Consider the following 16,894-nt stretch of genomic DNA (forward strand, 5'->3'; position numbering starts at 1 on the left):
ACAAAGCCTAATGCAGCAATTCAAAAGCCAGTGGCTCGCCATAACATCCCAAGTTGTGGCCATATGCACTGACAATCAACAGCACTTCTCGCATATAATTGCTAAACAATGCCAATTCAGTTGTCCTGGATTCACACCATGGTAAACTAGTGCTTTCACGGCTTTCCTCTATTCGATTCAGAGGTTCCCACATTGAAGCAATTCAATACGAGTCAAATGTAGCTGCGTACATTTCAGCTTCTTGTCCATTTTTCTAGATGGCACAAGCTAGCCAGACACAAGCCCTGGAAGAACTGCTGGGCGCCTTGGGAATCTATCCCTACAGTAAAGTGGCAGTCTACACTACACCAGTAACTTTTGGCCCGTTACACAAACTCTTCAGAATCTGCTCTTAGTATCTATCCTCTACGTAGTGTAGTTAATGGTTTGCCGTATACCATGAGATCCTTACCAGATGACTTTTCCTCTTCATGCTGCTCTTCCTTCTTTTCAGCATCATCAGCTAAAATCTCTTCCAGTTCTCCATCGCTGATGGGCTCATATTCTTCTCCAGCCACAGAGTCTACAGACTGGTTATCATCCAGCTTGGAGACGTCCTCTTCAGCACCTAGAGGCAAATAAAGCAATCTTAAAAGATATCAAAGAAAGTAAACTCTACACAGAATAAGAGAGTGTGAAAAAAGAAAAAGAAAAAAAATAAATAAAAATTCTCACATGTTTTGGGGGGAATTATTTTTTACAGTGTTCACTGTTTTAAAAATGACCTTGCAAGAAGATTCTTCCAGTTAGTACGAGTACGGTGATACCAAACATATCCATATTTTTTTATATTATTATTATTAATTTAGTGGTAAAAAAAAAAAAAACAGAAATTGGGAAAAATATATCGGTTAAGGGGGAGGTTGTGTAGCCATTTTCCATGACCAGTAACGTTTTCACCTTTCGATCAGTGGAGCAGTGTGATGGGTTATCTTTTTGCTGGGGGTGTCAATGTTTATATTGATACCGTTTTGGGATAGATCTGATGTCTTGATCGCTTGTTACAGCATCTTTTTGTGGTATTGAGGTGACCAAAAAAAAACAACAAACAATTTTAGCATTCTTGAATTTACTTTGTTTACAGTGTATATCGATAGTGTTATTTTTATAGATCAGACTTTTCTAAAATGAGTAATACCACGTGTTTTTTTTATCTTAATTTTTATGGGGCAAAAAGGGGGTGATTTGATCTTGTTTTTTCTTTAGAATTTACTTTTCACTGTTTTTAATAGTCCCCTTAGGGGACTTGAACCTGTGATCGTCTGATCGCTTGCACTATACTACAATGTCCTATAGCATTGCCACACATCGTGAAAATCAGTCTCCGGTGAAGCCCGGTGACAGGCAGCTTTCAAAGAAGCGCTACTATGACAAGAATGGAGGTCTTTAGCGGACTCCCTGCTGTCATACCAAACTATCGGAGAACTGCAATCAAGTCACTGGAGCGCCAATGGGAGATTAAAATGGCCACCTCCCTGCCAGCGCATGTTAAATCCCGACATCAGTTTGACAGCGACAGGTTAACAATCGCAGGCTTTACTCCACTCCACCTGTGATAGTTAGCAGTAGGTCCTGGCTCTAACACAAAGCCATTTCCTGCCATGTATGGGGCGAGCTTTCTCCCCCCTTAACATTTACTCACCGGCCGATACCGGAAGTCATGTGACGTGATCACGTGACTTCCGATGCTTGTCATGGCAGCACAGGGTCATGTGATGAGTCCTATAGCTCACGACTTACTTTCGGTTTCACCCGGCCCGGAGCTGGGTGAGGCAGAAAATGAGCATATCTGTTGTTTACTGTTGTGTAGCTGTGATCAGCAGATATGGCAGAGCGATCAGACAGCTGATCCATATAGCCCCCTAGGGTGACTAGTAAAAATAAAAAAAATAAAAAAGTTTTAAAAAATTAAATTTTAAAAGTTTAAATCACCCCCCTTTTGCCCCATTGAAAATTAAAGGGTTAAAAAAATAAAACATACACACATTTGGTATTGCCGCGTTCAGAAATGCCCGATTTATCAAAATATAAAATAAATTAACCTGATCGGTAAATGGCGTAGCAGCAAAAAAATTCCAAATGCCAAAATTACGTTTTTTTGGTCGCCACAAATTTTGCGCAAAATGCAACAACAGGCGATCAAAACGTAGCATCCAGGGCTGTGGAGTTGGTAAGCCAAACCTTCGACTCAGATTCCCTTGCACCGACTCCGACATACATTGCTTATAGTTAAGTGAAAAATGTATTGTAGTACAATGTGAACATCAGACATTAAATCATTTTTATGATACAATAATCAAGATATTTAGATAGAACATAAAATATATTTATTGGAATACAACTTTAGAACACGAAAAACTGTAATAAATTGTAAATATGTAATTGTTATATATATATATATTATACATGCACACACAAGATACATATGTAATCTACTGTATATTACATATTGTATAACATTTACAATTTTACAGTTTTGTGTTCTAAAGTATTCAAATATATTTTATTACAATACAACTTTAGAACAAAAAAAACTAATAAATTATAAATAAATAAAATAATAAATACAGTAGATTACATATATATCCTGTGTGTGCATGGATTATATAAAACTAAAATTACATATTTACAATTTATTACAGTTTGTGTTCTAAAGTTGTATTCCAATAAATATATTTTATGTTCTAAATAAAGAGAATTTTGTTTACTTACCGTAAATTCTTTTTCTTATAGTTCCGTATTGGGAGACCCAGACCATGGGTGTTTAGCTTCTGCCTCCGGAGGACACACAAAGTACTACACTTAAAAGTGTAGCTCCTCCCTCTGAGCTTATACACCCCCTGGTGAGCCAGACCCAGCCAGTTTAGTGCAAAAGCTGAAGGAGAATAGCCACCCACAAGTAGAACAGAGCAAGAGCCGGAACAACCGGAGACTCTGTCCACGACAACAGCCGGTGATAACACGCGGAACAAGAAATTGCCAACAGGCAACAGGGAGGGTGCTGGGTCTCCCAATACGGAACTATAAGAAAAAGAATTTACGGTACGTAAACAAAATTCTCTTTCTTTATCGTTCCTTTGGGAGACCCAGACCATGGGACATTCCAAAGCAGTCCCTGGGTGGGAATAAACAGAAAGAAGGGAATTTTGTTTACTTACCGTAAATTCCTTTTCTTCTAGCTCCAATTGGGAGACCCAGACAATTGGGTGTATAGCTTCTGCCTCCGGAGGCCACACAAAGTATTACACTTAAAAGTGTAAACCCCTCCCCTTCTGCCTATACACCCACCCGTGCATCACGGGCTCCTCAGTTTTGGTGCAAAAGCAGGAAGGAGGAAACTTATAAATTGGTCTAAAGTAAATTCAATCCGAAGGATATTCGGAGAACTGAAAACCATTCAACATGAACAACATGTGTACACAAAAGAACAACAGCCCGAAGGGAACAGGGGCGGGTGCTGGGTCTCCCAATTGGAGCTAGAAGAAAAGGAATTTACGGTAAGTAAACAAAATTCCCTTCTTCTTTGTCGCTCCATTGGAAGACCCAGACAATTGGGACGTCCAAAAGCAGTTCCTGGGTGGGTAAAATAATACCTCAGTAATAGAGCCGTAAAACGGCCCCTTCCTACAGGTGGGCAACCGCCGCCTGAAGGACTCGTCTACCTAGGCTGGCATCTGCCGAAGCATAGGTATGCACCTGATAGTGTTTCGTGAAAGTGTGCAGACTCGACCAGGTAGCCGCCTGACACACCTGCTGAGCCGTAGCCTGGTGCCGCAAAGCCCAGGACGCACCCACGGCTCTGGTAGAATGGGCCTTCAGCCCTGAGGGAACCGGAAGCCCCGAAGAACGGTAGGCTTCAAGAATTGGTTCCTTGATCCACCGAGCCAAGGTTGACTTGGAAGCCTGCGACCCTTTACGCTGGCCAGCGACAAGGACAAAGAGCGCATCAGATAGCAAATGTATAGTCTGAGTGCCCTCACCAGATCTAACAAGTGCAAATCCTTTTCAGATTGGTGAACTGGATGAGGACAAAAAGAAGGTAAGGAGATATCCTGATTGAGATGAAAAGGGGATACCACCTTAGAGAGAAATTCCGGAACCGGACGCAGAACCACCTTGTCCTGGTGAAACACCAGGAAGGGGGCTTTGCATGACAGCGCTGCTAACTCAGACACTCTCCGAAGTGATGTGACTGCCACTAGGAAGACCACTTTCTGCGAAAGGCGTGAAAGAGAAATATCCCTCATTGGCTCGAAAGGTGGTTTCTGAAGAGCCGTTAGCACCCTGTTCAGATCCCAGGGTTCTAGCGGACGCTTGTAAGGAGGGACTATGTGGCAAACCCCCTGCAGGAACGTGCGTACCTGTGGAAGCCTGGCTAGGCGCTTTTGAAAAAACACAGAGAGCGCCGAGACTTGTCCCTTAAGGGAGCCGAGAGACAAACCCTTTTCCATTCCGGATTGAAGGAAGGACAGAAAAGAGGGCAAGGCAAATGGCCAGGGAGTAAAACCCTGATCAGAGCACCAGGATAAGAAGATCCTCCACGTCCTGTGGTAGATCTTGGCGGACGTTGGTTTCCTGGCTTGTCTCATAGTGGCAATGACCTCTTGAGATAACCCTGAAGACGCTAGGATCCAGGACTCAATGGCCACACAGTCAGGTTGAGGGCCGCAGAATTCAGATGGAAAAATGGCCCTTGAGACAGCAAGTCTGGTCGGTCTGGTAGTGCCCACGGTTGGCCCACCGTGAGATGCCACAGATCCGGATACCACGACCTCCTCGGCCAGTCTGGAGCGACGAGGATGGCGCGGCGGCAGTCGGACCTGATCTTGCGTAACACTCTGGGCAGCAGTGCCAGAGGAGGAAACACATAAGGCAGTTGAAACTGCGACCAATCCTGAACTAATGCGTCTGCCGCCAGAGCTCTGTGATCTTGAGACCGTGCCATGAATGCCGGGACTTTGTTGTTGTGCCGGGACGCCATTAGGTCGACGTCCGGCTTCCCCCAGCGGCAACAGATCTCTTGAAACACGTCCGGGTGAAGAGACCATTCCCCTGCGTCCATGCCCTGGCGACTGAGAAAGTCTGCTTCCCAGTTTTCTACGCCCGGGATGTGAACCGCGGAGATGGTGGAGGCTGTGGCTTCCACCCACAGCAGAATCCGTCGGACTTCCTGGAAGGCTTGCCGACTGCGTGTGCCGCCTTGGTGGTTGATGTATGCCACCGCCGTGGCGTTGTCCGACTGAATTCGGATCTGCCTGCCTTCCAGCCACGGCTGGAACGCCTTTAGGGCAAGATACACTGCCCTTATCTCCAGAACATTGATCTGAAGGGAGGACTCTGGCTGAGTCCAGGTACCCTGAGCTCTGTGGTGGAGAAAGACCGCTCCCCACCCTGACAGACTCGCGTCCGTCGTGACCACCGCCCAGGATGGGGGTAGGAAGGATTTCCCCTTCGACAACGAAGTGGGAAGAAGCCACCACTGAAGGGAGGCCTTGGCTGTCCGAGAAAGGGAGACGTTCCTGTCGAGGGACGACGACTTCCTGTCCCATTTGCCGAGAATGTCCCATTGAAGTGGACGCAGATGAAACTGCGCAAAAGGAACTGCCTCCATTGCTGCCACCATCTTCCCTAGGAAGTGCATGAGGCGCCTCAAGGGGTGCGACTGGACTCGAAGGAGAGATTGCACCCCTGTCTGTAGTGAACGCTGTTTGTCCAGCGGAAGCTTCACTATCGCTGAGAGAGTATGAAACTCCATGCCGAGATATGTCAGTGATTGGGCCGGTGTCAGTTTTGACTTTGGGAAATTGATGATCCACCCGAATCTCTGGAGAGTCTCCAGAGCAATATTCAGGCTGTGTTGGCATGCCACCTGAGAGGGGGCCTTGACAAGCAGATCGTCTAAGTACGGGATCACCGAGTGTCCCTGAGAGTGTAGGACTGCTACCACTGTTGCCATGACCTTGGTGAAGACCCGTGGGCCTGTCGCCAGGCCGAAAGGCAGTGCCACGAACTGGAGGTGTTCGTCCCCGATGGCGAAACGCAGGAAGCGCTGATGCTCTGGTGCAATCGGCACGTGGAGATAAGCATCCTTGATATCGATTGATGCTAGGAAGTCTCCTTGGGACATTGAGGCGATGACGGAGCGGAGAGATTCCATCCGGAACTGCCTGGTTTTCACGTGTTTGTTGAGCAGTTTTAGGTCCAGAACGGGACGGAAAGATCCGTCCTTTTTTGGCACCACAAACAAGTTGGAGTAAAAACCGTGACCCCGTTGCTGAAGTGGAACAGGGATCACCACTCCTTCTGCCTTCAGAGTGCTCACTGCCTGAAGAAGAGCATCGGCTCGCTCGGGGGGAGGAGAAGTTCTGAAGAAACGAGTCAGAGGATGAGAGCTGAACTCTATCCTGTAACCGTGAGACAAAATGTCTCGCACCCATCGGTCTTGGACATGTGGCAACCAGGCGTCGCAAAAGCGGGAGAGCCTGCCACCGACCGAGGATGCGGTTTGAGGAGGCCGAAAGTCATGATGAGGCCGCTCTGGGAGCGGTTCCTCCGGCGTTCTTCTTAGGACGTGCCTTAGACCGCCATGAATCGGAGTTCCTCTGACCCTTCTGTGGCCTGTTGGACGAGGAGAATTGAGACCTGCCCGCGGGCCGAAAGGACCGAAACCTCGATTGTACCTTCCGTTGTTGAGGTCTGTTTGGTTTGGGCTGGGGTAAGGATGAGTCCTTTCCCTTGGATTGTTTAATGATTTCATCCAATCGCTCGCCAAACAGGCGGTCGCCAGAAAATGGCAAACCGGTTAAGAACTTTTTGGAAGCAGAGTCTGCCTTCCATTCACGTAGCCACATGGCCCTGCGGACTGCCACCGAATTGGCGGATGCTACCGCCGTACGGCTCGCAGAGTCCAGGACAGCATTCATGGCGTAGGACGCAAACGCCGACGCCTGAGATGTTAAGGACCCAACCTGCGGAGTAGAGGCACGTGTGACTGCATTAATCTCAGACTGACAAGCTGAGAGAGCTTGGAGTGCCCATACGGTTGCGAATGCCGGAGCAAAGGACGCGCCGATAGCTTCATAGATGGATTTCAACAGGAGCTCTATCTGCCTGTCAGTGGCATCCTTGAGTGATGCACCATCTTCCACTGCAACTATGGATCTAGCCGCCAGTCTAGAGACTGGAGGATCCACCTTGGGACACTGAGCCCAACCCTTGACTACATCAGGGGGGAAGGGATAACGTGTGTCCTTAAGGCGCTTAGAAAAGCGCTTATCTGGAAAAGCTCGGTGTTTCTGGACTGCATCTCTGAAGTCGGAGTGATCCAGAAACGCACTCATTGTACGTTTGGGAAACCTAAAATGGAATTTCTCCTGCTGAGAAGCTGACTCCTCAATCGGAGGAGCTGGGAGAGAAAGATCCAACACCTGATTGATGGACGCTATAAGGTCATTTACTATGGCGTCCCCTTCAGGTGTATCCAGGTTGAGAGCGGCGTCAGGATCAGAGTCCTGATCTGCTACCTCCGCTTCATCCTCTAGAGAGTCCTCCTGCTGAGACCCTGAGCAGTGTGATGAAGTCGAGGGAAGCTCCCAGCGAGCCCGCTTAGGCGGTCTGGGACTGCGGTCCGTGTCGGAGACCTCACCGTGGGACCTATGAGTCACCCCAGGAGCACTTTGCTGCTCCAACCGAGGGGGGGCCTGGGGTCAATGATTCAACAGTGCCCGGGGCCTGTGTTACCGGTCTGGACTGCCCAGATTCCCTGCCTGGGCCTCCCAGAGCTGTGTTGTCTCTCCTCTCCAGCGTCAGAAGTGCTGACAGGAATGGCTGCCAGCGTTCTGTGGGGAGGAGGGGGCCGTGGGCGTGCCTTAGAAAGTGCGGGAATCTGGTGCCCCACGGTGCTCAGTGAGGGGGGGAGGAGGATGCAAAGTATGCTCCAGCCCTCAGCGCTGACGTCCAGTGCAGCGTCCCGCCCTTCCCCTGACTGGCAGGCCCGGGGGCGGGAAAATGCGGTACTAGGCCGCAAAAGCCGGGGACTAAAGTTATAAGCGCGGCCGGCAAACAAGCGCGGTCAGCGCGGTAATCCCGGTGCACTAACACACCCAGCAGCTGCTGCAGCGTGCATAACACAGGCGCTCTATGCGCCGTCCCCAAGGGGACACAGAGTACCTCATAGTAGCAGGGTCCTTCCCTGACGATACTCAGGCTCCTGTCCAGCAGATTCCCCCAGGGGCTGCGGAGGGAGCACGGTCCCAGTGCCTGGAGACCGGTTAGGATCCCAATTCGCCCAGAGCCCCTACGGGATGGGGAAGGAAAACAGCATGTGGCTCCTGCCTATGTACCCGCAATGGGTACCTCAACCTTAACAGCACCGCCGACCAGAGTGGGGTGAGAAGGGAGCATGCCGGGAGCCCTGTTAGGGCCCTCTTTTCTTCCATCCGATATAGTCAGCAGCTGCTGCTGACTAAATTGTGGAGCTATGCGTGCATGTGTGCCTCCTTCGCACAAAGCATAAAAACTGAGGAGCCCGTGATGCACGGGGGGGTGTATAGGCAGAAGGGGAGGGGTTTACACTTTTAAGTGTAATACTTTGTGTGGCCTCCGGAGGCAGAAGCTATACACCCAATTGTCTGGGTCTCCCAATGGAGCGACAAAGAAAACTAAGAAGTAGGCAGAACCTAACTTCACAAATGGGCGACAGCTGCCTGAAGGATGCGTCTGCCCAAGCTCGCATCTGCCGAAGCAGGAGCATGCACTTGGTAGTGCTTCGAGAAGGTATGCAGGCTAGTCCAAGTGGCAGCCTGACAGACTTGTTGAGCCGTAGCCTGGTGCCTGAAAGCCCAAGAGGCACCGACAGCTCTGGTCGAATGTGCCTTGATCCCCGGCGGGGGAGGCACCTGAGTACTCTGGTAGGCGTCCGAAATGGTCGACCTAATACAACGGGCTAAGGTCGGCTTAGAAGCAGGGAGGCCCTTGCGCCAACCTGTGGTTAGCACAAAAAGAGAGGTGCACCACCTAAGCGCAGCGGTGCGAGACACATAGATCCGGAGAGCACGCACCAGATCCAGAGTATGCAGCGCTTTTTCAAAGCGATGAACAGGAGCCGGACAGAAGGAAGGTAGGGTAATGTCCTGGTTAAGGTGGAAAGGAGAGACCACCTTAGGAAGAAAGTCCGGAGTCGGACGGAGAACCACCTTGTCTTGATGAAAAACTAAAAAAGGTGACTCCGAAGAGAGCGCAGCCAAATCAGAGACTCTCCTGAGGGAAGTTATGGCCACCAGAAAGGCCACCTTCTGAGAAAGACGATACAAAGAAACCTCCCTAAGAGGCTCAAAAGGGGGTTTCTGCAAAACCGTGAGAACCAAGTTAAGGTCCCAGGGATCCAAGGGCCGCCGGTAATGCAGAATGATGTGAGACGCGCCTTGCATGAAGATGCGGACCTGAGCCAGCCGAGCGAGACGCCGCTGGAACAGAACTGACAGAGCTGAGACTTGTCCCTTGAGAGAGTTGAGGGACAGTCCTAGCTGCAGACCGGACTGTAGAAAAGACAGAAGGGTCGGCAAGGAGAATGGCCAAGGAGGATGGTCGGTAGAGCAACACCAGGACAGGAAAATTTTCCAAGTCCTGTGATAGATCTTAGCGGAGGAAGACTTACGGGCCCGAGTCATAGTGGAGATGACTTCAGGAGGGATACCAGAAGCCGTCAATATCCAGGACTCAAGAGCCACGCCGTCAATTTGAGAGCCGCAGAATTCGGGCGGAAAAACGGACCTTGCGAGAGTAGGTCTGGACGGTCCGGGAGATGCCACGGCATCTCTACGGACAGATGGAGCAGGTCTGGTTACCAAGCTCGCCTGGGTCAATCCGGTGCAATGAGGATAACTCGACGGCCCTCCATTCTGATCTTGCGCAGGACTCTGGGCAAGAGAGCTAGAGGGGGAAACACGTAGGACAGACGAAACTGGGACCAGTCTTGAACCAGAGCGTCCGCGGCGAAGGCCTGAGGATCGTGGGAGCGAGCCACGTAAACAGGAACTTTGCTGTTGTGACGGGATGCCATTAGGTCCACGTCCGGAGTGCCCCATTTGCGGCAGATTGACTGAAACACTGCCGGGTGCAGGGACCACTCGCCACCGTCCACGGTTTGACGGCTGAGATAATCTGCCTCCCAGTTTTCCACGCCTGGGATGTGGACTGCGAATATGGTGGACTTTGAGTCCTCCGCCCATTGAAGGATGCGTTGTACCTCCATAATTGCCAGACGGCTGCATGTCCCGCCTTGGTGATTGATGTATGCAACCGCTGTCGCGTTGTCTGACTGGACTCGAATGTGCCTGCCCGCCAACAGGTGGTGAAAGGCTAGGAGAGCTAGAAGCACGGCTCTGGTTTCCAGCACATTGATTGAAAGGGCTGACTCGGACGGAGTCCAAGTGCCCTGCGCTCTGTGGTGGAGACATACCGCTCCCCAGCCGGATAGACTGGCATCCGTGGTGAGAATCACCCAGGACGGGGCCAGGAAGGAGCGCCCTTGGGACAGGGAGAGGGGCCAAAGCCACCAGTGAAGAGAGCTCCTGGTCCGTGGCGACAGAGCCACTAACCTGTGTAAGGAGGAAGGCCGCTTGTCCCAACAGCGGAGAATGTCCAGCTGCAGGGGGCGCAGATGGAACTGGGCAAAGGGAACAGCCTCCATGGAGGCCACCATTTGACCCAGCACCTGCATCAGACGCCTGAGGGTATAACGGCGGGGCCTCAGCAGAGAGCGCACCGCTAGCTGGAGTGACTGCTGTTTGACTAAGGGCAACTTCACAAGTGCAAAGTCTCGAACTGCATCCCTAGGTACGTGAGACTCTGGGTCGGAGTCAGAGTGGATTTGGGAAGATTGACAAGCCACCCGAATTGGGCTAGAGTGGCGAGAGTGAGCGAGACACTCCGCTGACAGTCTGCGCTGGATGAAGCCTTGACTAGAAGGTCGTCCAGGTAAGGAATCACTGCCAACCCCTGGAGGTGCAGAACCGCAATCACTGCTGCCATGACCTTGGTGAATACCCGAGGGGCCGTGGCTAACCCGAAGGGGAGAGCCACGAATTGGAAATGATCTTCTCCTATTGCAAAACGTAGCCAACGCTGGTGTGAAACTGCAATTGGCACATGCAGATAGGCATCTCTGATGTCGATGGATACCAGGAAATCCCCTTGGGTCATTGAGGCAATGACTGATCGCAGAGACTCCATGCGAAAATGCCGCACCTGAACATGCTTGTTGAGAAGCTTGAGATCTAGGATGGGCCGGAAGGTACCGTCCTTTTTGGGAACTAGGAAGAGATTTGAGTAGAAACCTCTGAACCGTTCCCGGGCGGGAACTGGTACAATTACTCCGTTGGCCTGCAAGGCTGCCACAGCCTGTGAGAAGGCGGCGGCCTTGGAGCAAGGGGGAGTTGAGAGAAAAAATCTGTTTGGCGGGCTGGAAGAGAATTCTATCCTGTAGCCGTGGGAGATGACATCTCTCACCCACTGATCGGAGACGTGTTGAAACAAAGCGTCGCCAAAGTGGGAGAGCCTGCCACCGACTAAGGACGTCGCCGGAGCGGGCAGAGAGTCACGAGGAGGCTGCCTTAGTGGCAGCACCTCCTGCGGTCTTCTGTGGACGCGCTCCAGTTGGGCTCCAGTTGGATTTCTGGTCCTTGGCTGAGTTAGCGGACGAGGCCGAGGGCTTAGAGGACGACCAGTTGGAGGAACGAAAGGAGCGAAACCTCGACTGATTCCTACCCTGGGCAGGTTTCCTAGTTTTGGTTTGTGGCATGGAAGTACTCTTCCCGCCAGTAGCTTCCTTAATAATTTCATCCAGCTGTTCTCCGAACAGCCGGGACCCAGCAAAAGGGAGCCCAGCAAGGTACTTCTTAGAAGAAGCATCTGCCTTCCACTCTCGAAGCCACAAGATCCTGCGGATAACGAGGGAATTAGCCGAAGCCACCGCAGTGCGGTGAGAAGTCTCCAGCATGGCAGACATGGCATAAGATGAAAAAACTGAAGCTTGAGAAGTTAAGGCAACCATTTCGGACATAGATTCCCTAGTGAGGGAATGCATCTCCTCTAGAGAAGCAGAGATGGCTTTGAGAGCCCACACTGCTGCAAAAGTCGGGGAAAACGCGGCCCCCGCCACTTCATACACAGATTTGGCCAGAAGGTCAATCTGACGGTCAGTGGAATCCTTAAGGGAGGTGCCATCAGCCACCGACACAACGGTCCGGGCTGAGAGCCTAGACACCGGGGGGGTCTACCTTTGGGGAGTGAGCCCACTCCTTGACCACCTCAGGTGAAAAGGGAAAACGGTCATCAGAACCACGCTTTGGGAAGCGTTTGTCAGGACAGACCCTGGGCTTGGTCACAGCGGCCTGAAAACTGGAGTGGTTAAAGAACACACTCTTTGCTCTCTCAGGCGAGGTAAACTGGTGCTTTTCTGCCAGAGAGGGTTGCTCCTCTGATACTGGCGGATTGAGATCCAGCACAGAATTAATGGAAGCAATCAAGTCACTAAGATCTGAGTCACCCTCGGACAGATCAATGGGGTACATGGAGTTAGCCTCCGAGCCCCCTGTAAAGGCATCCTCCTCATCCTGCGAGTCAGCTCTTGAATCAGAGCCGCGGGAAGAGGGAGAGGAAACCCTGCATCTCCTCTTAGGAGGACGGGGTCTGGGCCCTGATGATGAATTCTCTGTGAGCTCCGGTCCTGAGGGACCCTTAGCAGTAGAGGCACCCTGTGAAGGGGGCTGATGCATATTTATTAAGGTCCTGGACAGAAGTCCCATGGACTCAGCAAAAGACTGGGAGATAGACCTAGAAAAGGATTCTACCCAAGCCGGGGGTTCAGGCACAGATGCAGGAGCAGCCTGAGAGACCACTGGGGGTGAGACTCCAGGCTGTGGCACCGCCAAGTTAGAGCAGGCATCACAATGTGGAAAGGTGCTCGGTTCAGGCAGCAGGAGCTTACATGCAGCGCATATAGTATAAAGCTTTGGAGCCTTGCTCCTCGTGTGAGACATGCTGCTGGAGTGGGGGCTCTGCAAGAGAATGAACCCCAGAGAGTATATACAGAGGTCCACAACCAGAGACCGGTTGTGGCTTACCAGACCGCTGGAGCGGTGTTGTGTGCCCTCCAGATCCCGAAGCCCGGACCCCAAGCACAGCACCTCAGCAGGGATGCAGAGTGCAGACCAGCGCCGAGTGAACTCTGTCTGAGAAAATGGCCGCTGGAGCGAAGAGAGGGGACGGGACTTGGCTTGGAGAGCGGGATCTGGAGGGCCATAGAGACCTACAGGGGAGGAGACACACACAGCCGTGGGGAGTGTCCCTCCCCTGTGCAGAACGGCCGCCGGTAGGAGCCGAGCCTGTCCCTCTGCATGAGTGACATGCGAGGGCAGTGAACAGAAACTAGGCCTCCAGCAAAGCCAGGGCCTAAATTTGAGCGGCGAGGCCGACGCGCAGGCACCATCGGCGCGGTTCTCGGGCGACAGCTAGAGAACCCGCCGGAAATGCCAATAAATACAGTAAGCACACTCTCCCCAAACAATAAAGCAGGGACCCCCAATATATAAACGTCTCAGGTACTTAGCTGCGGAGACGCAGGGCCAGGTCCCTGGGGATGAGTGCTCCGGTCCAGCAGGGTCCTGAAGGGCTGCGGATGGAGACCGGTCTCCTGCCAGGCATGGAGACCGTGCTGGCTCCCACTTCAAGCAAGAGCCCAGGAGGGATGGTGAAGGAGCACGGCATGTAAGGCTCCAGCCTCGGAAATCAACCTTACAACACCGCCGACACAGTGGGGTGAGAAGGGACATGCCGGGGGTCCAGACGTGGACCCGCACTTCTTCAATCTCATTCCAAAAAGGAAAAAAATCATATGAGAATGCATGTGTGGATGTATGCCTCCTGAACACAAAGCGATAAACTGGCTGGGTCTGGCTCACCAGGGGGTGTATAAGCTCAGAGGGAGGAGCTACACTTTTAAGTGTAGTACTTTGTGTGTCCTCCGGAGGCAGAAGCTAAACACCCATGGTCTGGGTCTCCCAAAGGAACGATAAAGAAATCTTAATTATTGTATCATAAAAATGATTAAATGTCTGATGTTCACATTGTACTACAATACATTTTTCACTTAAATATAAACAATATTCTAAATGTTATTATTTAGTATGTTTTTGTTGAAAACTGTTTTTTGCCACTTACATAGTGTTATATATAACACTATGTAATACACTATGTAAGTGGCAAAAAACAGTTTTCAACAAAAACATACTAAATAACATTTGTGCAGTCTATGAATCTGTTGTAAGAAATAGAATTGCTTCCTTCAGATCCTCCTTCGCAGATGACATCAAATCTGACCTAATAATTTTAAGGCTAGAGAACAACCTCTCTACGGTAACTTAGGTTGGAGGCAAAGCCGTAACCACATGGGCAACATCTCTAACAATTTCCGGGTATAAAGGAATTGCCTCATGCACAGTCAGTTTTGATGAACGGTTGAATTTTTCTTTTTCTTTGAGAGCAAGTGAAAAATTTTACTGAAATCTGGTCAATCTGTCTGCTTGCTATAGGAGACGGAGTGAAATCTTTTTTTTCTTGCAGCAACGCTTTGCCTGCTCCATGTCATCCAAATACTTGTCAAAGTTAAACTCCTCATCTGATGAGGATGAAGATATGGCAGCAGTAGCACTGTCAGGCCCCAAGTCCTCTTGTGCCTGGCAGTCCTATAGCTGCTCATCCTAACTGCTACCTGAGTCAGAGCTTCTTTTCCTTTAGTAAGCTGTTGATCATCAAGCAGTATACGATGACTTGGGTCCACATGAACAGCTGCCAGAAGAATTTTATTTTCCAATAGCTGTGTCTCTCTCCGTTTCATTGAAGCAGAAATGCCATCTGGGATTAAACCTCCTCTTTGGGACAGGCAAAATAGCAGGTTCTTCCACTCCCTTATGAAAATGCCAGGAGTTAAATCCTCAGCTTGTAATTTTTTTAGTCACGGTAAATGGATGATTAAGCAATTCCTTCAATTCAGCCACCTGTGTCCATTGACCTTTATTTAAGGTTACTTGAGGGTTCACCATATCTAAAAGAAATTATTTTAGTTCAAGGAATCGCTCAGTTATTTAATAAGTGCTGCCTCACCGAGTGGCTTGATCAACAATTGCCCCTTTCCCAGCATGTCTCTTCAAGATGGAATCAATTTTAGGGGTTCTAGCGGCAATAACCAATTTCCTCACTTTTCCAATCAGATTTCCAGCATGTCCGCCCAGTTTCACACACGCCAGTCCAGTACGATACAGTACAGTGGTAGCACCACAACGTCCGGGGTCACATGCAAGCATGTGACCGTCGTTTGTCACGCTACCACTGTACTGTATACACTGTACTGGAGTGTGCCGCATCCGCCAAACCGGCGAAAAGACGAATGTGTTTAACCAGGGTGCCTCTTGCAGACTCTCTCTTATTGCCAGCTGCAGCGTGTGCACAACACAGCGCATGTGATGAATATGAAAGTGTATTGAAGCAGCTTCAACAAGATCATCTAATCCTAAAGTATCATTTTGCTGTTCTTCTGTTGTAATATCTGTTTGTTCCTCAGTTACATGAGCAGCACTGTGGCCTTCCATCTCACACATACTAAATCCTAAATTTTCTTCTAGCTGTTGTTCATTACTCTCATTCATCAGTTTAACTGTATTTATGTTTGAAGCATTTTCCGCTACAATGGCAAGAACCTGTTCTTTTTTGTGTTCCTAATCTTGCAGAACTTTTTCCACTAAGGCCTGGAGAAACTGGCTGATGTGATGAGCTTTACTGTCTTTTACTGGTAGTGTCTTACTAACAATTTCTTTCTTGTCATAAAGATATCGAACATTGATGGCAAAATAATTCTGTGAAATGCAGTGACTCTGGCATCCCAGCAAAGGCAATGGGTTTCAAGACAGGACATTCAGACACAGTGTTTTGTGAGGATCCTCACAAAGAATGAGCAGTTTGTGGCGGTTTTCTAATCTGCTTTTGCTATTGAAAGCATTATTTATGAGCTCAAAAACCTTTCAGATGATGCGGTTTTTTAAAAAGCCGATCTGCCTTTGCAGCTGAAAAACGTATCCTCAAAAAACGCAGCAAAAACGCTGTGTGTGAATGCAGCCTTAGATAAGCAATAGAACAGACTTTTTATAGGACATTTCATAAGTTTCACAAATTCCTATGGAAAAATATTCAGCACATTCTGCATTGCACTACTGTCCCCAATGTATTATACATTTTAGGAGTCGGAATCGGTGCATTTTCTACCGACTCCACCAAAATGAGCTCTGACTCAGACTCTGCGCAAAAATTGTACCGTTAAAAACGGCAGCCTGAGACGCAAAAAATGAGCCGTCACTGACCCATAGATCCCAAAAATGAGAACGTTACGGGTCACTGACTATGGCGTAAAACGTGCGCCACTTTTTTTGGACAAATTTCCAATTTTTTTTAACCCCTTATTAAAAAGGTAAACCTATACATGTTTGGTGTCTACGAACTCGCACTGACCTCAGGCATCACACCCACTCATCAGTTTTACCATATAGTGAACACAGTGAATAAAATATGTCAAAAACAATAGTGCAATAGCACTTTTTTTTGCAATTTTTCCGCATTTGGAATTTTTTGTTGTTTTCCAGTACATTATATAACAATATGCATGGTGTCATTTAAAAGTACAGCTCGATTCGCAAAAAATGAGCCCTCACATGACCATATTGACTGAAAAATAAAAAAAAAAGTTACGTCTCTCGGAAGAAGAATGGCGAAGAAAGAAAAACATAAAAAGCGAAAAATCGGCTGG

General features: G+C 49.4%; 1 protein-coding gene across 3 annotated transcripts in view; it reads right to left on the reverse strand.

Annotated features, from left to right (window-relative positions):
• The window catches only part of ZC3H13 (zinc finger CCCH-type containing 13), a 258,743-nt gene that overhangs the window by 26,851 nt on the left and 214,998 nt on the right, over positions 1-16,894 (reverse strand). For all 3 annotated transcript variants that reach the window (XM_075336884.1, XM_075336883.1, XM_075336882.1), the window contains one exon: positions 452-607. In XM_075336884.1, the coding sequence (XP_075192999.1) occupies positions 452-607 (156 nt within the window). The remainder of the gene's footprint in view (positions 1-451; positions 608-16,894) is intronic.

Source organism: Anomaloglossus baeobatrachus, chromosome 2, assembly GCF_048569485.1.
Source record: "Anomaloglossus baeobatrachus isolate aAnoBae1 chromosome 2, aAnoBae1.hap1, whole genome shotgun sequence".
Classification (NCBI taxonomy): Eukaryota; Metazoa; Chordata; class Amphibia; order Anura; family Aromobatidae; genus Anomaloglossus; species Anomaloglossus baeobatrachus.